This window comes from Xenopus laevis, chromosome 1S, assembly GCF_017654675.1.
Source record: "Xenopus laevis strain J_2021 chromosome 1S, Xenopus_laevis_v10.1, whole genome shotgun sequence".
NCBI lineage: Eukaryota > Metazoa > Chordata > Amphibia > Anura > Pipidae > Xenopus > Xenopus laevis.
The window spans coordinates 113,803,493-113,825,947 of record NC_054372.1 but is presented as its reverse complement, the minus strand read 5'-3'; the positions used below and the strand labels follow the sequence as shown (position 1 = coordinate 113,825,947).

Below are 22,455 nucleotides of genomic sequence, written 5' to 3'. Positions count from 1 at the left end.
GATAAAAGAAGCCTGTATTAATTGCAATCTTCAGAAGCTGTTATGTTAGATGTGCAATTGATCATTTTGATATCCATTCTAACTAAAAAGAGTGGCTTCAGAGAAGAGTAAATTAATTGGTAAAATGCCTCCATTACAGTTCATGCTTTATAGGAAGACATTTTAGACCAGTGTTTCCCTTTCAACAAAAGCTATACAGCTTTATCCAACTCTACCATTTTAGACATACATGGATAAGTTTTCTGTTATGTTTTTCCTTTACATCATGTTTTTCTTAAGGATAACTTTTCTACAGGAATTCTGTGTAGATTGCCTAAAGCTAATTTCCCCTTCTAAAGATGAAGTCATGTTGCCTTTAAAGTGGGACACTTTAAAGTAATGTGTTACTAAATTATACTCTAACAATGGACCTTTGCATAACCTTTAAACCGAGTACATGTTATTATGGCATACTGTTAATAGAAAACATGATGGTTTTTACTGTGATTTCAAGTAAAATATTTAATATGATGCAATACAATTTTTCTTTTGTTCACTATATTTGCAAAAATCATAACCTGTAGATAGTTCCTAGTAACTAACAGAGATAGGCAGAAAGACTGATTTAGATATAATCATGATAAAAGACTGTAGAGATGTTTCTTGTTGCGTATCATCTGAGAATGAAGACAGTAGACATATACAAACAACAAGCTTTTGGTTCACAAAAAGATGGTATTTGAGCTCCAGTGTTCACTTACTTCGAGAAACTCGCACAAGCTCTGAGACATTAAAGACTCCAGATTTAACAAAACTGTCTTCAAGGTACCCTAAAAAGAAATCATGTAACAATTAGTGATTAGCAAAATCCTACATACTGTACCATGTAGTTCTTCTTTAAAGCATCTAATGATTTTGACATAAAGTCTGATAATGTAAAATGATGGATCAGTTGTCAGTTCACATGAGAATTACAGAACTGGCCACTTTAAGTTGATTTTCTGCTGGTGCTTGTTCTTTAAATACTAAAAAGCAGCCTTAGTTTTTACAAACTATATAAATATGTTAACATGTGAGAGTTGTACACCAAAACCAAAAGTGAATCAGTCTGTTTACTAATTGCAACACCTTTGTTTGTGGGGAACACTAGTGACAACTTCATCATCCACTAAACACCAGAACTCCTATTCCCATTGGGATTTGCACGAGGAGACCAGATTTGAGGAAGTAGAAGAGGCCAAACTTCCATTCTGTTTCCTTTGTAATCTGATCAGTTAGTCTGTAGGAATACTGAATTAGTGGAATCTAAACATTAATATGTGCAGGTAAGCCTGAACACTTAGGATGATGTTTGTTTATGGAAAACTATGACTTAATACTCCAGCTTCTTTAGAATCCTATATAATAAAGTTGAAGTGTCTCTGCGTCCAGTCCCTGTGTCCGTGGGATTGCGTTACTGCGCATGTGCCCCACGGACCTCTAGCGCCCGTTAATTTAACAGGCTTAATGTCTAGTAATTAATAATATCCATTGTCCATAGAACTCTACTACAGTTGAAATGCATACATCATTTATTCAGGATGCAAAGTGAATGCACAATAGGGATTTGATACTTGTGGGCACTGTAAACACACACCTACCTATCATAAATAAGATTAATATAATTTTTTTTATAGATCAGAATTGTTTGTAGATACGTTTTGTATGTATAACTTCAATAACTATTGATGTCACCCACTTCATTTATCACTATAACATTTAATTTGGAGGTGTGATTTTTATTCACGCTCTGTATGAAGGTGTGTATTGTATAAGTAATGCAACAGACAATAGTCTTCAAGCCATGGCAAGTGCTGTTGCCATGTAGCACCAAGCTGCTTAGATGCCTCAAACAGGTCATAATCAGCACCTTCCACCATATACAGTAAAGCACCAAAGAAGGAAATACATTATAGGAGCAGCATGCTTTTGCAATAAAGCAACATCCCCCCATGGACCATGATAATTGGCACTAACATTAGCATTGTATCAGAATTAAAACAAGAAGAGCAATTAGATGCTCTTTCCAAACATATACTGTGCATGGTACATATTGGAATATACTTCCAATGCCATTAAAAATACAAAATATACTTTAAGAGAAAAAACTATGATGTGACTGAATGTTGAATTATTGGTGATAACAGAATTCAACATAGTCATATGACAAATATTCCAAATACATAAATAACTGAAAGTAATATTTTGCCTTCAATCTTTATATTCAAGTTAGACATGGTATATAGATTGGCAAGCAAGAGAAAGGTTACCAATTCAACATTTTATTTTTTAGGTGCACTTTGGCCACACTTTGACCATGCCCTTCATACCCATGGCCACACCTTGATCATGCCAGTTATGTCTTTGGACACACCCTAAATTGCACTGAGTAGATAACCAGAATGTTACTGCTGGTGACACAGGGGCTCATTTATGAACACTGGGCAAATTTGCCCATGGGCAGTTACCCATAGCAACCAATCAGTGATTAGCTTTTTAAACCAGCTGTAAGTAGAACAATGAATGCAACAATCTGATTGGTTGCCATGGGTTATTGCCCATGGGCAAATTTGCCCAGTGTTGATAAATGACCCCCTCTGTGAGGTGGGGCAAATCTTGAAGGTTCAATGTGAGGTGCAATGGTTGTCATTTGATTATGAGCTGCCAATCTTTTTCTTTAAAAGTAAGTAAAGCTAACATGGCCAGCATCACACCTTTACAATTACAGCTGTATTATTTTGTGTAACAATCAGATGACCTTCACACCTTAAAACGTAATTAAGGGGCAAATTAATGGAAGTTAGACTTTACTAATAAAAAGTTCATACTTCGTAATAATATATAATATATAATCTTTTTAATACGAAGCACAATTAAAACATTAAGTTTAGTTTGGTGTAAATTAGTTTACGCCACATAATAACAAGGAATAAAGGCTAATTCTGAGCTTATTTAAAATAATTTTTATTCAAACTTTTCTAACTCGTTTCAGAATGTGTGCCTGTCGCTTTTGAAGTAGTAAGCTGGTTTATTACAAAACACCAGGAACAGAAGAATCAGTGGACAGCCCAGTTTCCCTTTGTTCCTTTCACTTACACTTACTATTTCTTCATCTCTAACATAAACATATTTCCAGACATTTTTTAAACATTAAGCCATTTAGGCCCACTGCCTCTGATTGCCTGTTCAGACTTCCTAGTGTTGTTTGGAGTCAAATAAGCAAATAAATACATTTTTGATAAATGACCAGGTCCTTTAATCTCCCAATAAATGAATATCTGAGAAAGACATCATTATTTATTTAGGATATGTATTAATTAAAGCTTTCTATGGGTGACTTTTTCTATTTAAACCTTAAGTTCAGAACTTCCAGCAGCCAACTAGCAGCTGATTCACTGTCATGCTGTGTACAATGGTAGCACCAATGGTTCAAAACAAATGGGAGCTATTCACCTATTCTTCCAATGTGTAATTTTAAAATTTTCACATTTTTAACGGCAGGGAAGAGTGGATAAGTGATGTGTTCTCTAGTGCTTGTATAAGACCCTGGTGTGAAATGCATTAGCAGCATCACCTGGGATCCTGTAAATGAACTCTAATAAGCTTATTAACATGCATGCAAGCTAGATATCTCACCTGCGTGCACAATTATGCAAATTAGCTTCAATGATTATCCCACCCCTCATGCAGAAAGGAATGATGAATGGCTTGGGAAAGCAACAGAAAGGCAGGTCACCATTCCCATAGAAAAGAATAGGTTTGCCCTTTAATTATGAAAAGTAGGTCAGTTTACTAGGGATATTCAAATTCAGAAGTTCATTTAGCAGTTGAAAAATATGGGTTTTTTTTGTTTGTTGTCTGTTTTTTAACATTTGGGCCAATAATGACTTGGAGTCAACACATTTTTTGATTGTTAAGGATATCTGGACTCAATTTTGAATGTAAATCTTTTAATTTTGTTTTGGCACTCTGCCAAATCTTTTGTCAAGACTTTAGTATTTAGTATGTGTTAGAATTTTAAAAGTGTCCTAATATACAGCATTATACACAAGAAATACCTGCATTTTTCTCCTAAACAACTCCTAATTTCAGTCAATTAACATTTATTATATTATTTTTGACTGTTTTGTTTTACTTTACACTGTTTTGAGCACTGACACAGTTCAACACATGTCGTCAGTATACACTACATGAGGATTCCCCCATAAATTGTTTTCCTATACTGCAAGGTATTGGCCAGTGGAGGATTTGACAGGAATTTCATATACAGCAGAGCTGTTATATTGTAAATGTTTTTCCTGCATGCAAGCAATCCTTGCTCTTCTCTGAAATCTTTTATCAAATGTATTATGGATAATAATCCTAGTACTAACTTCATTCTAACCTTAGCTCACTAGACTTTTGTGAAGTAGGGCCTTCTGATGTAGAAAACCTCAAAGGTTGTCCTTGTATCCTCTTCAGTTGTTCTGGGGTGAGATTTTGGCCATTTATTTTCAATGGGTTTATCTGGGCTGAAGCTTTAGGAGAAATGTACTACTAGAGAATGTCTGGGCAATAGATTATGCATGCATATTTCATTTGAATTATATGTTTTAGATATTTATGATAGTTTTCTCATTTTGTCTTAAACTATTTAACTGGCAGCACAAAGATGTTTATCTTTTGTTGTTTAGGTTTTTTCTTGTATGCATATTTGATTGACTGGATGTTAGGCATCCTGTCCTTTGGTCTCAAAATCTAAAAGGTACCATTATTGCTGTTATTGGCTGGATTCTGATATTTTTTATACTTTCCTTATTGCCCTTGCATACACATTTTTACATGTTTGCAGCTATGTATGTGTTCTTCCAGTTTGTTAAAAGGCAGTCAAAAATTAATCATAAAATCTATATTTATCTTTAAATGATCTATTACAGAAAAGATCTATCTCTACTTTCATTCTCCAAATCTACTTTTCTTTTTCTATCATGTCTATCTGTCTGTCTGTCTGTCTGTCTGTCTGTCTGTCTGTCTGTCTGTCTGTCTGTCTATCTATCTATCAGTCTCTTATTAGTGATGAATGACATTTTTCGCCAAGTTTCACCGCGAAAATTTTTCTAATGGGAGAAAAAACATGTCCCAAGTCAAAAAATTTGTTGTGCATCAAAACTTCAATGCATTTTGCAGAATTTTCGCTGTTTTGCAAATTTTTGCCAAAGCAAAACGGGTCACATTCGCCGATAACTATCTCTTATCAATCCATATGCTGTGTAGAAGAATCAGTACTTTAATTTGTGTCTCACTTCTTGCCATGCTTCAGAATATGCTGAGATTAACTGAATATTAATGAAGTTGCAGTTAAAGCATTTGCTACAATAAAGAGGTAACATAATCACTGCTTGTGCTGATTATACCCATTGCCTATGCAAAGCAGATTGCTGACCAATTATACACTTTTAAGATATCACAGTAGCACCTTTGTTCTCTGACATTGTTAGAATGTAAATTTTCCGGGGGTTATATTTACCTGGTGGATTCTTGGCAGGATCATTGTGGCTTGGACTTCCTGATTGTCCAAGATCTGTAAAGAAAATCAGAGTGAAAGGTAAGTGTTTTTGTGTTGCAAGCATTAAAAGTTTTTTTACAATGCTGATGAACTGTCGAAAGTAGACGAACAGACGCAAGCTCCCTTGTTTCACTAGACAAATGTGTGGAATAGATTTCTAGGTACCGATGAGTTGATTACATTGTGCAAGAAGCCTTGCATAATTAGACTTTCACATTAATTACTCTTTCACATGGCACAATACAAACCTCTAATTGAATCTAAAAAAGAAGGAGCAAAACACAGAAATGAAAAAGAATGGCAAGAGAACTAAGGACCCGCTGACAATTCTGAAAGTCTATTTTTGAGTGTCTTGAACAGCAATAGATGTTGACTGTTTCAATGAAACCTCTAAAATATTTAGTGCCATTATGATTTATCAGTTCAGGCAGCAGCAGAATGATATACAGAAAAGACTAACCTTGCTGTCCAAACTCCACAGGCACCAGAAGTAAATATGTACCTTAGGTGCATGGAGGCATGAGGATGTTTGTTTTGCAGAAGTTCATTAAAAAACATCCTCAGTGTTTCTATTCTTAACTCTGTGAGCTTCTTACAGCATCAGTGCTAGAGCCTGTGGTGGTAGGAACTTATTGAATGACTTGTTTGCTTTATTCAAAGGCCATGTCCCAACCTCCAGCTGTTGAACCAAAGCTTCAAACCAAACATAGGGGCAATATGTAACCTTCATGCTAATATTTTTAGCCAATTTTAGTTTTCCATAACAGCAGTATTAAAACGGCTATATACATGGCTCCTTAGCCAGCTCAGCAGTGGTTGGGCAGGGATGGGCATCCTTAATCTGTGGTTTGAATGCACAGACTAAGCTGCCTTGTGGCCTGGGCATCTCCACCTGCCAGTTTATGGAATGACAGAGCTGACAGCTGTGGAAGTGAGCTGTGTGTGTGTCTGCGTACGTGCTAAGGGAAGGGCACAAGGGAGAAAACCATCTGCCTATGCTGGGCAGTGATTCATTGCTGGATTTAACAGCTGCAGAATAGGAGTGCCCAGAAGGACAGAATTGAGTAGTGTGAGATAGACAGACTATGCACCCAGGAGCTGGCACTTTTTCCCAGGGAATAAAGACTCTCTCCAGATGTCTGTGTGGCACAAAAATAAGGAATGCAGATTTCCTTGTGGCATAAAAGAGAGGGCAAGGGGGCCAATGTTTCATTAACCACTTCAATGCAAAATTAATACTCAGCAAAAGTGCCTTGCATTATTTTAATTACATATAAGCTCTTGTGTCTTCTTTACATGCTATAATTGGTACAAATTGTATGCCTAAATCTTCTATGGGTAGAGAGGAGATGGACATCTACTTTTAAGCTAAGGTTGTTAAGACATATTGATAAGTGTAGGCCTTCGCATAATTATTATTACCGTATATACTGGAGTATAAGCCGACCCGAGTATAAGACGAGGTACCTAATTTTACCTACGAAAACTGGGAAAACGTATTGACTCGAGTATAAGCCTAGACACAACTACAGCCCTGTCTCCCAGCAGCGCACATTCCGCCAAAGCGAACCCCCCAGCGATCAAACGGACTTGTTTGCAAAGTTGATGGTGACAGAGAATTGCCAAACGGATTACTGTGTGCATTGACCCACTACCATGTGTAGAGGGTGCTGTGTGACATTGCCATCACTGTTAATCTTTCGTATAACCAACAGAGGGCGCTGTGTGATATCGCCATCACTGTTAATCTTTCATATAACCAACAGAGGGCGCACTGTTATTCTTTCATATAACCAACAGATGGCGCTGTGTGATATTGCAGTCACTGTTATTCTTTCATATAACCAACAGAGGGCCCCCTGTTATTCTTTCATATAACCAACAGAGGGCGCTGTGTGATATTGCAGACTCTCCCCAAGTGAACTGTTGGTATAGGAATGATTAAAAGTGACTGCAATCTCAGCTACTGCCCTCTGACTCGAGTATAAGTCGAGGTAGACTTTTTCAGCACATTTTGGATGCTGAAAAACTCGGCTTATACTCGAGTATATACGGGCATGTACATTCCAGAAAAATTTTCATGGGCTACTGTAAAATAAACAGCTAAATAAAGTAAACTAATACCAGACCAGTAGCCACATAGACTTGTGTACAACCTTCTAATTAAATGTCTACACACTCATTATTTCAACTTAGCTTTTACAATTTGCAGTGCATAAACCAGGTTGCAATACTGATGATAACGCATCAACTTGCTCCCTGCTGAAAGCAGGTGGTAATATAAAAGGTTTAAAAACATATTTTCTAAAGAAATACAAAAAAGGTCTGTGCTAGGTTAGATAAAATCCATTTGTACATATTGCACACATTACTGGACAGTTAAAAGTAACCTTAAATTACTTTCATTCACAGATGCTAACGACCTTTATTATAACCACATGTACTGGAAGAGTGTGTTTATTCAAGACTGACAGCATTTTATTTTGCGTATAATAACTGTTTGCTAAAATAGATCCTTGTAAGCAAAGCTGTGGAAAATCTGAATCACTGGTTTTCTTTTCTTGTATTTCACAAGCCATGTGTGGGAAAAGGCTTTTTTGTGTGTGTCTTTCAACATGGCTATGTTACGGTAGCTTGCAAAACTGTACATTAAATATTGCAAAGTTTACAATACCATTTGTTGTTAAACATTATTGTATGAAGGAAACCACATACTGTTGTTTTACACCTGGAAATAAAAATTCATCCTGAAGAGTTAGCTGAGGAATTAGAATTCATGTGGCCTTCCTTGTGGTATTAATTTTTGTACTGGAAATTGAAACACATGTTCAGTTGGCCAATGTAAGCGATTGTGCATTCTCAATGAACTGTAAGACTTGTTATGACTGTTCTGTCGCCTCCATTTGGCCATGCTTTTAACCACAAAGAGAGGGGACTTTGCTTCAGCGAGCAGGTTTGGATTGGTGTCCAGGTACCCAAGTACTTCTGAGAGTATCAGTTATTCTGTTATCTTAATGTTTTTTCGTTGTCTTTCATCTCTCTTAAGATCAAAATTGACAGATTAGCTCCCGTTCATTTATTCAAGAATACATTATGTTACTTTAAGGCTTATAGTAGCCTTTAAGGGTATCTTAGGTTCAGGCTGTCTGTGCCAATTGAGGATTAATGTGTCTCATCTTAAAAAGTATTTAATCCCATAGCAAGTTTTAAATTGCAGTCTTGTATCATTTGCCTTAAATAGTCACTACTCAGTGAGCGATGTCATATTCCACAGTGATCAGCATGAACTGATAATGTCCGAATCGAATTCCATTCAATGAGTTTGCCAATGTTAGCAGCGAAACCATTAACACCATAATTGCTAGCTTACAATGTCTGAAGAAAGTACTAATGGGGAAATTTAATAAAAGTAGGTAACTTTATGCCTTTGTGCGAACAAATTTTCCTTTGCGCAAATTTATTACAACTTTGGGGAACCCAGAACTGTTTAGTGAAAACTTACGACAGTGGGAGAAGGTTTGCGAATGTTATAGTTTGCACCAGTGCGCAGTGAGTGTAATAACACTTCTTACTGAAAAAGTTATGTTTGCTCCAAAAGATTACGGCACCTTCAAGCACTTCTTAAGAGTGGGCAAAATTCACATTTTGCAACGACTGTTATTGCATTGCAAAATGTGGATTTTATTTCACATGTGCAAATTGTTTTGTTCTTTGCAACTTTTCTTACATTCCACCATAAGACTACTAACAGCTGTCCCAATAAATATAAGGTTTGTACATAGGTAGGAATGTCTAGGTAGTAGGCTGTACATAATGTACATAATGTAATGTTAATGTAATAAAGTCTAAGGTTTAAAAAAAAAAAGGAATGCATTTTAAGTTCCTTACATTTATTTCTTTACAACAGCCATCATTGGTCATTCCTAGATGATTATGACCTTGCACTTCAATGAGGGATGTTTCTCCAGTTCAGAAACTCTTCTCATTACTGGAAACTCTTTTAAACACATCCTACTGCATGCTATTATCCTATGAATTCTTACTCAACATAAAAAATCTTCAAATATATTTTGAAATGCCATATGCAAGCCTACATTGCACAGAGTTATTCCAGGATCTAACACCACATCAGTCAAAAGGAAAAAGTCACAGCACATACACATCAAAGAGTTTTGACCTCAAAGTTTATGTAAATCAGAGGAACTTTACTCATCACAGTAACTAGGATACAGAGTAGGTTTGTTGATTCAGGTTTGATAATTATTTGAGACACAACAATTCAACAATTCACTTTTGATACATGAAAACACCTGTGTTTTCTTTGTGAAAAAGTACATATAACAATACTGCATGGCAGAAATATTACTATCTATGTTTCCATCTTCAAAAGTAAAATGTGTCTCTGTGATGTCCAAGTAAGGCATATATTTTATTATTATGTATAAGTTATTTCAGCATGACTTACTTCTGACTCAAAAATGTATTCAAGTTTTATGAAGAACACAAGACAGACTAAGATTCTAGTCCTGGAATTAGACGTTTTTGATGGCCCTTAATGCATTTGCTTTATTTGCTCGTTTCATACTTCAGCAGCCATTTTGTTTAAAAATGCATCACTGACACAAACCAGGGCTTTTTACATAATTTACAATACAGGAACACAGCTTGAAAAAAAAAACTGGCTAATCTCTCTCTAACAAATGCTTAAAATCTAACAATGTTAGACTCAAAAACAAACTAATAAGGACCTCAAAAGAGCTACAATCTAAACCTTTGTCACTTTGTTCTTTGAGGCCAAACATGGAGTAAATGCCCTGCCTGCAAGCTTGCATTGAAATATTTTAATCAAATAATTCAGATTTTTAAAAATGATTTCATTTTTTTTCTCTGTAATAAAACAGTACTCGATCCTAACTAAAACATATCAAATTCCATTAGGTTTCATTAATGTTTAAATTACTTTTAAATACACATAAGGTATGGAGATCCAAATTATGGAAATACCACTTATCCAGAAAAATCCTGATCCAGAGCATTCTGGATAACAGGTTCCATACCTGTATTATGCTCTACTCATCTCTAAGTGCATTAAAATAATAATAATAATAATAATAATAATAATAATAATAATAATAATAATAAAAATAATAATACCTGGGAAACTGATTTATTATACATCCACTGCAACTTTTTTCTCTAGCCCAAACTTTCAAACAGATAAACATGCAAATTTTTCTGTCAGTGCAGTAAGGGGCAGAGTTATCAATGGTCGAATTGAAAATTTGAATTTGAAATCTGAATTTTCGAGTTTTTTTTACGGTCAAAATTGTCAAATTCGACTAGGGAGGTATTCGAGTTTTTCAAAAGATTTGAATTCGATTTTTGAGATTTATCATACTTGACTATTCGCCACCTAAAACCTGCCGCATTGTTGTTTAAGTCAATGGGAGACATCCAGGGATCAATTTGGATATGGTTGCAGCATGCATTCGAGTTTGTAAAATCTGAATCAAATTCGGTTTGAATTTGATTCAAGTTTTTGGGTGGATCCTATTCACCCGAGTTTAAAAAATTAGATTGTTATAATGAATTTCGATTGGTCGAATTTCGAGTTTATGGGAGTTTTAAAAAAACGCACATGAATTCTGTAGAATTCTGTAGAAAAATGGGAAATCAACTGGACTTGCTGTTTTTTTTCCTTGAAGACGTTTCACCAGTCATCCAACTGGCTTTCTCAATTTAGAATGACATGAATTCGAAATTCGAACCATGAAATACACAGATAATTCACAAATGTGAATGTGTTATATATCAAATGTTAGTGCTTTAATATCCTGAAAGCCTGTCAGTGTTTAGCTTCTTACTGGCACAGGTGATGTTGGCCCTTGATGACTGACCATTGCTGGAAAGAGCTCTTGGCATAGTGCACTTGGCTCACTTCAGTGTGTCCTCAGCCAGGACAAAGAGGAAGACAGGAAGTGCAGAGCTGGTACTGTCTCCATGGCAGCTCGACTGGCAACAGGGTGAAGAGCCATATTGCTGCCAAACCTGAATCAGTAGGGAAGCCCAACCTGCTGGCAAGCGACAAACTACTGTGCAACACCCTGATCTCAGGATTCCCAATCAAGTTATATGCCAAGGCCAAAGCTTTCTCCTCTTGTTTGAACTGCCAACTATTCTTACACACTGCTATTTTGGGCTTCAGTGTTCTGTTTCAGTGTTCTGACTAAAAGATACTGACATTATTATTGGACACTGGTTGAGCTTTTTAGAACAAAACTTGATTGACAAAAAATGACGCAGGACAGCCTGCTAATGAGCCCAGTCTAGAGACAGTTAATGAAAAGGTAGCAGCTTATTCTGTGCAATCTGAAACATCATTCCAGAAAACTAATAAAAAGTAATTTAATGCTTATTAAAAAAAATTGTTAACTAGCCTTAGTCTTAAGGCAATTATAGCATAAAGTGATTCAAATGTAAAAAGCAATTTTTATTGTACTCATTTTTAACCTTACCCAAGCTGCTTAGGGTAAAAACTCACAGAGATACTTGTAGCAGCTACTTGTCATGGCTACAAAAATAGACAATGCTGATAATTAGTGATAATTGCCTCTATGTGTGTTTTAGCAGAGGCAATTTTTGGTATTTTCTATGGCAGGGTATTTTCTGATGTTTTGTAGCAGTGACAACTACTAAGTAGCTCTACAATATGTGTCTTCACCCTTGGGGAATGTCCTGAGCATTCACTGCAAACTTTTATGATTGCCATTGTACTGGTCCAATAGATGAAACAGGGCACATGGAAGAGTGCTTTAGTAAAGTAGCCCTATTATATGACACACTCAAACAATTTGTAAAAATCCACACCCCGGAATCCTGTAACGTCAATTCAAGGGTTAATGTACATGTTTTTGATTTATATGCTGTACAATTTGGTGATTTTAACCTTATTTTGTGCAGTATCACAAAGGCAGTCAACAGGCAGCAGAAGAATCTGTTGTTTAACAGACAGGCTAATCCCTCAGAAAATCAGTGTTTATGACATCATCTTCACAAATATAATGCCAGTTTTAGGCACTTAAAGGAGAATTTAACCCCTTTGGCGCTAAAATCCATCCCCCCCCCGACCTACCTCCCCCTCTGGGCAAATGCTTCTAACTTGTTACTGACCCCTCCGTGCAGTTCCTCTCCTGTTGAGTTCACGGCAGCAGTAACAAGCTAGGGGCATTTGCCCAGGGGGGGAGGTAGGTCAGGGGAGGGGGGAGGGATTTTAGCGCCGAAGGGGTTGAATTCTCCTTTAAGCATTTATGTGTGTTTACTGTTATTGCTCCCTATGTGTCACAAACTCCAGAATAGAAAATATAGATTTATTTTAAGTTTTATGCGACTATAACCAGAACTATGGCTATTCTAGACTGGGCCCCCAATCCCTCCATCAAAATTTTACAAGCATTGACAGTGTCAAAATATGGCGCTTGGAACAGTGCTATATTGAAGGTACAGCGTACTGTTAAGACAAGGTATAAAACCTCTCCCTGCTTAGTACTGGGTAGGTACACCTTGGTCAAGTCAACATAGTGAGCACTAAAAATGGAACTTTAAGCATAGAGAGTGAATGTGTTCAATTCACTGCTGCTCAAGAAAAGAATGCTGTGTTACAGAAAAATTAACTCCTTTCATATCACAGCACATATGGATATTTGTTATTTGTAACAGAACTCAACTTAAATACTGTCACACAATTACAAGTGTTCCAGAAATGCAATGACATTTTACACTTGGGTTAAAAACAAACCACTGCAATGACTGTGCTATTGAGTTTTGTGTACTATACATTTATAGAAGGAGGCGATCACTCATTTTCATTAATACTGTTTTAATTTGCCCAGTTCTCAGTGGTACTGGGATCTGCTATGGCCAATGATCTGATTTGGAATGGGCAGGAATAACACTTCTACACAAGCTGTATCTTAAAACAAAGAATAATAGACAAAACAAGTATAGCATCTAACAATATTCCAGCCACTTTTGCAATGAGCAAGTAAAAAGGTGAGATGTGGTTTGTTAATATTACTAAACTGTTTCCTCTCAATGATTTTACAGGCTGACATATATCTAACCATAGACCATAGCCACAAGATAAGGGGTTTTAAAAGCAAAATTACAAAATGTTAACCCAGTTTCTCCCAAAAGCAGTATGGAATGTTTTAAAATATTAACTGGAAAATAAATTGGAGATGTTACAGATGTTTTAAATGGAAGCACTTTTAGAAAATGCATTTTAATGCATGGTGTGTTCTGAAGAACAAATTTGCTGTTACAATAATGTAGTGTAACTGGAGATAAGGCTGTCACTTAAGGACACACACCATACTACTACTCCTTGTTAATTACGAAAGGAGGGAGTGGTGGGGAAAGGGTGAAGAGGTTAAATAAGGATATCGACCAGTTTATGTGTCCTAGTTATCTCCTAAAGAATGTGCTGTACTCATCTGAATCCAAAGTCTGAGATTTCACAGTCTAAGTCAATTAATTCCACAGACCTCTATCTACAAGTTAATCATTCACGTAATTTGGATTATAGTCCTAATAAAACACTGTGACATTTTGGTCACACCATTATTCATTTCTTTAATGGCGCGTTTTAGGCCAGCTTCGTAATGATATAGGTGAAGCTTTATATTCAAGCTGTAACCATATATATATATATGTTAGTCTGGAAGTCGGCACAGCACGTCAAATAGTCATAGCTGCCTGGGTGCAAAAAGCCCAAAAGTTAAGTAGAAGGATGAAGAAGCTCGCACTCTCAGGACTTATCAAATCAAAAATGGTGTTTATTCAGTAATGAAAACAACTAATATATATATTTAAAAAATTCCAAACCTTGAACTTGAATATGGATTAAAATTAATGGGGAAACGTAATAAAAGTTGGTAACAGAAATACGATTTACAATGCGAAAATCTATCCAAACAAATTTTCCTTTGCATGAATTTAATATAGATTTTCTAACTCGGAAAAATGTTTAGCGACCATTTACAACACTGGAAGTGAGATTGTGGGAAGGCTGTCTGTCATAGACTTCATGTTACATGGGTGGTTCACCTTTAAGTTAACTATTCGTTTGCTATAGAATGACCAATTCAAAATACTTTTTCAATTGGTCTTCTTTTTTTTTTATATATATATACTTTTTAAAACAATTTTTAATGGTTTGGCTTTTTCTTCTGCCTTTTTCCAGCTTTCAAATAGGGGTCACTAACCTAATCTAAAAACAAATACTTTTTAATCACTCATATTTACATCCAGGCTTTTCCTATTCGTATTCCAGCCTCTTAAATAAGTGAATGTTTGCTAGGGTAATTAGACCTTAACAACCATATTGCTACAATGCTGAGAGACTGCAGAATAAAACTGAAGAGCTGCAGACAGCCACAAACAATAAAAAATGAAAACTAATTTAAAATTGATATCACTCTTATCTACATCATACTAAAAGTTAACTCAAAAGGTGTTAACTTTTAGTATGATGTAGATGAGAGTGATATCAATTTTAATTTAAGCTTAACCTTTAAGCAAAATAATAAAATTTTAAAAAAGCATTTCATTTTTCTCTGTAATAGAAAAACAGTACCTAGTACTTGATTTATTCTAATATAAATAATCCTATTGGGTTTAATTACCATTGAGATTCTTTTAGTAGACAAAAGGTATGGAGGTCCAAATAACGGAAAAACCCTTTATCTGTGAAACCCAAGGTCCCAAGCATTCGGGATAACAGGCCCCATACCTGTACAAATCCATATACATATATATATATATATATATATCATCCTTGAAAAAGGTCCTAAGGTGGACCGAAACGTCGGTTTGATACCAAGACAACAATAAAGAATATTATGTTTTAAGAAAAGGGAGTGCTGGTCCATTGGTAATTGATACATACAAATAATCACCGTGCACCCGCCATCAACAGCAACCTTGGAGTGCGGATACTCATTGGAGAAAGTATATATATATTGGTATCAAACCGACGTTTCGGTCCACCTTAGGACCTTTTATATATATATATATATATATATATATATATATATATATCAGCAAACGCTCGCACTCTGATCCAGTCTTGAAGTCACTGTGGGTGCTGGGCCAAAGCTTTAGCATACAATGTTTAGATAGGGACCCGCACTCCAATGTTTCCGTGAAAAAAGGTTTTTATTTTAACTTGTGCATCCAACGTTTCGGCCCATGTTTGGGCCTTTATCTTGATTAAGGCCCAAACATGGGCCGAAACGTTGGATGCACAAGTTAAAATAAAAACCTTTTTTCACGGAAACATTGGAGTGCGGGTCCCTATCTAAACATTATATATATATATATATATATATTCGGCCTCCAAGGTAACTTCTGATACCCTAATATTTTGCAACAGGTGGATAGTTTATTATAATACACAAGTTTCAGTGAGTCTTGTGACAGAAATGACATCGCTACTCACCGTTTATAACTGATGATATCAGTACTCACCGTTTATTAGGGCTCTTACACACGGGCGTTCCGACCTGCGCTCCCCTGCGTTCCGTTTTTTGGCGTTCAGCCGCAGGGGAGCGCAGGAATAGACGCAAGTCATTATTTGAAATGGGGCTGTACTCACTCAGGCGCGTGTAGGCGCCGAACGCAGGTTCAGACGCAACATGCTGCATTTTTCCTGCGTTCGGCGCCTACACGCGCCTGAGTGAGTACAGCCCCATTTCAAATAATGACTTGCGTGTATTCCTGCGCTCCCCTGCGGCTGAACGCCAAAAAACGGAACGCAGGGGAGCGCAGGTCGGAACGCCCGTGTGTAAGAGCCCTAAGGATTTAATTTACAAGCTATTCATGGCTTTTATGCATACCTGGTAGCAAAAAAAAATCCCTATTTCCCCTAGGTACTCTCCTGGTAATGGTTGCCTAGTTTTGGCTGGAGGGGTCGGCACCTCTCCCAATAGTATCAGCACAAAAATTTGCCAAACACAGAAGGCTAGTGTAGCGGGGATATCCCCTGCACGTTTATTTTGTCAAGTGATGTAACGTTTCGGGGGCGATGTCTGAGGAAGGGGCACGCCGCCGAAAGGTTACATCACTTGACAAAATAAACGTGCAGGGGATATCCCCACTACAATAGCCTTCTGTGTTTGGCAAATTTTTGTGCTTTTATGCATACCTGCCAACATTTTAGAAATAAAAAGAGGTTGGTTTGGGTAGCGCGGCAAAAAATTTTGTGACCATGCCCATTTTAGTGGCCACACACCCTAATTACCATGTTCATTTTACAAAATTTGGCAGGTTGTGAAAGTTTGAACATATTTCTGTGGTTTTTATCAGTTATTACAGTTTTGCTAATGAAGGTGAATTGACCTTTAAGCTGTGTCTAACTTTTCCCAAGGGACCTGTTATCTTATATTGTTACAATTACTTATTTCCTTATCTACTAACTGTTACAAAAGTATCTTTAGGGCTCTTACTCACGAGCGGTTGTAGCTGCGCTCCCCTGCGTTCGTTTTTCTGCGTTCAGCTGCAGGGGAGCGCAGTTGTGGCTGCCAAAAGCCAATTAAACTTTGTTTCTTTTTCTGGCTGTTCAGTGCAGAGAAAAACTGGACTTTCCAGTACAAATGAGGGACTGCAGGTTGAGCTGTCAGACGGGACAGTCGAGAGGTATGCTTTTATGTATTATATATATGTATACATATATACAAACATAAATATATGAGTCGCAGAATCAGTGCACACGTTTTCTGCTATTCCTAGATACATGAGTAGTGATTTATATCCGCACCCTCAGATTCCATAACCCAAATTACAGAAATATAAAACTAATTTTATTAGCGGCACTGAAAAAGCAAAATCTCCTCTGCTGCTAATTTTAGCCAGCAATCAGCTGATCAGTGCAGCTGGACCCGGTGCACCTGCTGCTTGTGATGTGGCTGTCCAGCTGGTCACGTCTGACCCATTAGCTGTCTGGATTGTCTTTTCATGACAAAGAGAAGAGAATGAAAGTGGGACATAATTGCATTTTCTTTTGGAATGAACATCTCTGCCTCATACACAATAAGTATATTTTGCTGTAAGGGGAATTTCTAGTTCAATGGCTGGGGGGGGGGGGGTTGGCTGAAAAGCAAAATGACATTGACATTGATTTAATGAGCTTGTCAGGTAGCACACGGGTTAATTCCATTTTGTTGTATTTGTGCCTAGCTGCATTAAGCGTATCAGTTTCTCACAATGTCATGTGTAGGAATCCACACAGCAAGGGTAATTACAGATTTAAGGCGTGTGGGTCTTGGAATGCCTGCTACAGAGAGGACAGCCAAGTCCTTGTTGTTTTGAATTCCAATGTAAACTTTTCTTTTTATGTGGGAATGGTGCATTGCTCTGCTTCCAAGCGCAGCAGTCTGGGAGCTACCGCTGTGACACACAGCTCATTGTCTGTGTCCCGTGAGTGCTACTGCATAATGCAGCCATCATTCCATTCCCAGACAGGCAAAGGTTAAAGCATTGCTTGCAATCTGTGTTTTTCAGAGTGGGATCTGAACATTTTTCTGTGATGATATGAGGACCATATATACCACAGTATGCTACTTATCTCTGTGCCACTGAAACCATCCCAAGAATTTTAAATAAGGCTGCGACTTCTCATTACTCAAATGAAGCACAGTTATAGTGCCCCTCATATAAATTGGACGTTTTTGAAACTTTAAAAATGTACGAACAGGAAGTGCAAAAGGTTACCTGAGTCTGAAACATAATTACCCAAAGAACAGGCTTTTTCTCCCCCAAAAAAAAACAATTCCAGAAGAGTCCTTGATGTTATGGCAATACATTTTTATGGAAATAAAAGACTAGAGTAACCAGTGTGGAGGAAAAGCTGTGTAGGCCACACTTTACCCGCAGATTCCAAAGCATCCAGTGAGATTTAAGTCTCGCAGAACAAGAAATACAATGATGTCAGCAATAATAATCATAGTTTTAGGCTCTGTATTTCCAGTTTCATGGTCATAATAATAGTCATCATCGCCGTAGATAGAGAGGGACACAGAGAGAGAGAGATGGCAAACTACATAGCACGAAAATATAAAAAAAAGAGAAAAAAAGCTTTACAGAATAAAAAAGCATCAGAGGGCTCTCCTCACAAGAGCTTAAAGTTACACATTGTGCTGGTGCAGAACAGAAACATATAATATAATCATCATAAATAAGGCCTCATTCACATCTGTATTTAAGTGAAGTTTTCTCTTCTAACCTCAACATTTGCGCGCAGTGGGGGTCATTTATAAAGTTTGCGCAACGCATATTTATTTGCAAATGGTTGTACTGCCCATGTTTTTTCATGAACGCTAAAATATTGCACTGCTGTGCCTGTCTTTCCCGTTTTTGCGAATTCGCATTGAGAATACATTTTCGCAAATGGCTCACAAATGAGACTGGGGTTTGCATGAGTGTGCCCAATTTGCAAGGTTGTTATGCACGAAAATAGTAACTTAAATTAGCAATTTGCAAAACTGTTTTGCGAATATTTTTTCCGCCACCAAAGTTGTGGTGTAATTAAAACGCAGAGTGTGCACAATTTGTGATTTTTGCCATATTTAAGAATCTTATACATTCGCAGTGTGAAAAATTCAGTTTGCACACTTATTCAGCTTTATAAATGTAACCATGCGCTGGGCAAATACATTCACTGTGCGAACCAATCTGCCCTGCGTGAAGTTTATAAATGAGCCCCAGTGTCATGATGCATTTAGTTGCTTTGGTTTTGTGTGTTTGTAAAAGCACTTGCATTGCAAATAAACTGTTGATTTGTCGAATGTTTTAAGTAAAAGTCCTTTTGACTATAAAAACGGTGTGTATATTTATATATTGTACAAATGATAATTGTGTAGCTTTATGTTCCATTAAACCATGTGTCTACTGTACTCTACTGTAGGCATGAAGTTTTTCTTTACAAGGCAGTTCCAGCAATCATTTGTTTTTTCCGATTTTTGCAGTTCCTTGATGTAAAGGTAGCACAGTATTATACTGTTACTGCATTCCAGAATGCTGATTTGTTTCAAATCAGGGCACAGTTCTAAAACGCCTTTGGCATCTGCCCTTTACACACACAAACACACACACGTCTCTGGACCGACGACATTTCAGGATAACTGTTGGCAGCCATTTTAGATTCAGCCTGCGCATGAGAGCATGTGTCTGACTGCCAAAATTACAGATGCTCAGTGCCAAAACACTCTTGGCAGTAGAGATAAACTTTGTCGAGATACACAGTCTAGAAATATCTTATAATTACAAAGCACAGGGGGGCAGAATGTTTTTACAATACAGCTGTGCTAATGTAAACATTTAATTTGGCAGCCGTCTCCTCCCACTTTTCAATTAACTGGATTTTATGCAGATACTTTAGCGTGCAATAAAGTTTATGGGTACTTCTCTTTGAGTACTGTTTATGAAACACAGATTGGAGGTGTTTTGTGTTTTTTTTTTTTGTTTTGTTTTTTTTGGACAAGTACTTCCACAGAATGGAACAGACAGGAAAGAGTGCATTGGCATAAATAGGAGGAGCTGACTGTTTGATCAAATTTTTATGAATGAATTTGAATTCTAGCAGGAAAATGACAGCATATGACAGAGGTTCATACGCAGACACAGTTTTATCAGGACTAATATGACAGGGTTGTTAAAGCTATTGAGCCACATGTCATTTTGAGTGGAGCAATGGCTTTCATTCACAATCAATAACAACAGCCTCTATTAATAATGTGCCACGCTGTCATGGAATTAGGTTTTTAGAGCAATTTACTGAATGAACCTGTCAAAACTGCGACTGACCAGCTACTGTTAAACTACATCTCCCAGAATAACCCAGATTATTAGGTATACGAGTTCAACATCTGATGGAGGCCCACAGGCTGGATAGCCCTGATCTATAATGATTGAATTAATATCATAACCTTGTTCAAATGACAGAATAAGGAATTAGCACATGTAAGTATCATTTAATGGCACAGGTATGGGACATATCAAGTTTACCGGATAAGGGATATATATATATAAAGGAGAACCCATTTTAAAAGCCCCCATTCACCCCTCCCCGCTTCCTCCCTGCATAGTCCACTTCCACTATTTAAAAAATGATTGCAAAAAGTGGCTCAGGGACGCCATCTTCGGTATATTCGGATTCTCTTCCTCCATTCGGCTATTTACAAAGCATTCCAGCGCATGCACAGTAGACGTGTAAAGCAAACAGCTCCAACTGCACATGCCTGAAAATGGCGGTCCTTTAGCAAACATATGGAACATACTGAATATGGCCTCCGTGAGCTCCATTGTGTTACTCTGCATTGGGACATCAGTGTGGGGACTGTTAGATGGGGGATTTAGTTCTCCTTTAAGTCTGCAAAAAACTATTTATACATCATATAAACCCAACAGGATTGTTATTTAACCAATATGGATTATTGTAACTTAGTTGGGATCAAGTACAAGGTACAAGTTTTATTATTACAAAGTAAAAGCAAATGTGTTTTACAACTTTGAATTATTTAATTAAAATGGAGTCTATGGGAGACAACTTGCCCTCAATTCGGAGCTTTCTGGATAATGGGTTTCCAAATAAAGGATCCTATACCTGTACTAAGATTTCACTTTTTAATTAGACAAATGTGATTAATGTTTACATTTCATACCAATTACTCTGTGTTCTCTTAAGTCAGTATAGCGATTTGTACACAATATACTGGTTTAAAGAATACCCCAAAAAGTCACCCTCCATTTTTCAGACTTTTCAGCTTTTTTTACACTTTCTTCTTCTTTTCTACTGCATTAAATTTTCCTTACAGGGCCTTCATTTAATCTCCTGTGAAACATGATAATTATATGACTTGAGTGGAGTGCTAATTTGTTTTAAGGGCACTTTCATTTTACATATTTTATGGATGATATGGTGCTATGAAATTTACAAACTTGACTTCTAGCTCTTGGTCTGGGGAGAAGTTTTACTTGCATCTTAAAACTATTTTTTTCTTTCCAAAAGTATTGGTTATGCAACCTGTAATTTCATGCAGTCCTCTTTCAGAACTGGTGAGTGAAGCATTTGTAAAGGCTGGCAGGGGTTTCTGTATGCTGATGTTTAATGACTGACAGAGGATGGATAGATTAGGAAGGTTATAAACTGCTGAATGTGTTTGAACCAAGCCAGTGAAAGAAAGGAGTAAAGGCAAAATATTACTTTAATATAATGCAACTACCCCCCCCCCCCAAAAAGGTACATTATTCATTAAGTTAGTGAGTATTATATACTGTATATATAAGCTGGGTGCCCAGAAAGAAACAGTTTATAACATGCAATGAAGGTGGTCTGCATTCCAAATATCCATGTTTCTTAAAGTGCTCTATTCCATAAATTACACCATTTATTCCATAAATTGTTGGAATAAAGCACTTTGAGAAATGCAGATTTTTGGAGTGCAGACCACCTTCATTGTATGCATATATATTATTATTATTTTTTTAACACACTCAGCAAGTTTTTTTCACCCGGTACACATGCCGCTTTTGCCTGCAATATTTTCACTGGTAAGTTTGGTGTGCTACACTTTAATATCGCTATTCATTGTCTTAATTTTTCTTTTGACACTTTTATCCGTTTTATTTTACTTTCGACTTCCACTTGACAATTATCTGTTTCTCTCTTTTGATACTGTTTGTAAATAACAAGTCGGTACGGCAATTTGGGGGCTGAACTAGAGGCAATTTGTATGCTAACACTGTTCATGTCATACTACTCTACACATCACTCCCGGTTCCCGCCATACACGGTATTTAAGATGGTGGTTTTGTTTGTGCTTGTACTTCGACAATGG

General features: G+C 36.9%; 1 protein-coding gene across 5 annotated transcripts in view; it reads right to left on the bottom strand.

Annotated features, from left to right (window-relative positions):
• nfia.S (nuclear factor I/A S homeolog) overlaps positions 1–22,455 on the bottom strand; it is a 184,171-nt gene that overhangs the window by 74,785 nt on the left and 86,931 nt on the right. For 4 of the 5 annotated variants that reach the window (XM_018243802.2, XM_041580112.1, XM_041580113.1 and 1 more), the window contains 2 exons: positions 5,525–5,578; positions 741–809 (listed from right to left, as the gene is read on the bottom strand). In XM_018243802.2, the coding sequence (XP_018099291.1) occupies positions 741–809; positions 5,525–5,578 (123 nt within the window). Of the gene's footprint in view, positions 1–740; positions 810–5,524; positions 5,579–11,427; positions 11,447–22,455 lie in introns of those variants that run through there. The other variant, XM_041580114.1, reaches the window with a different exon arrangement.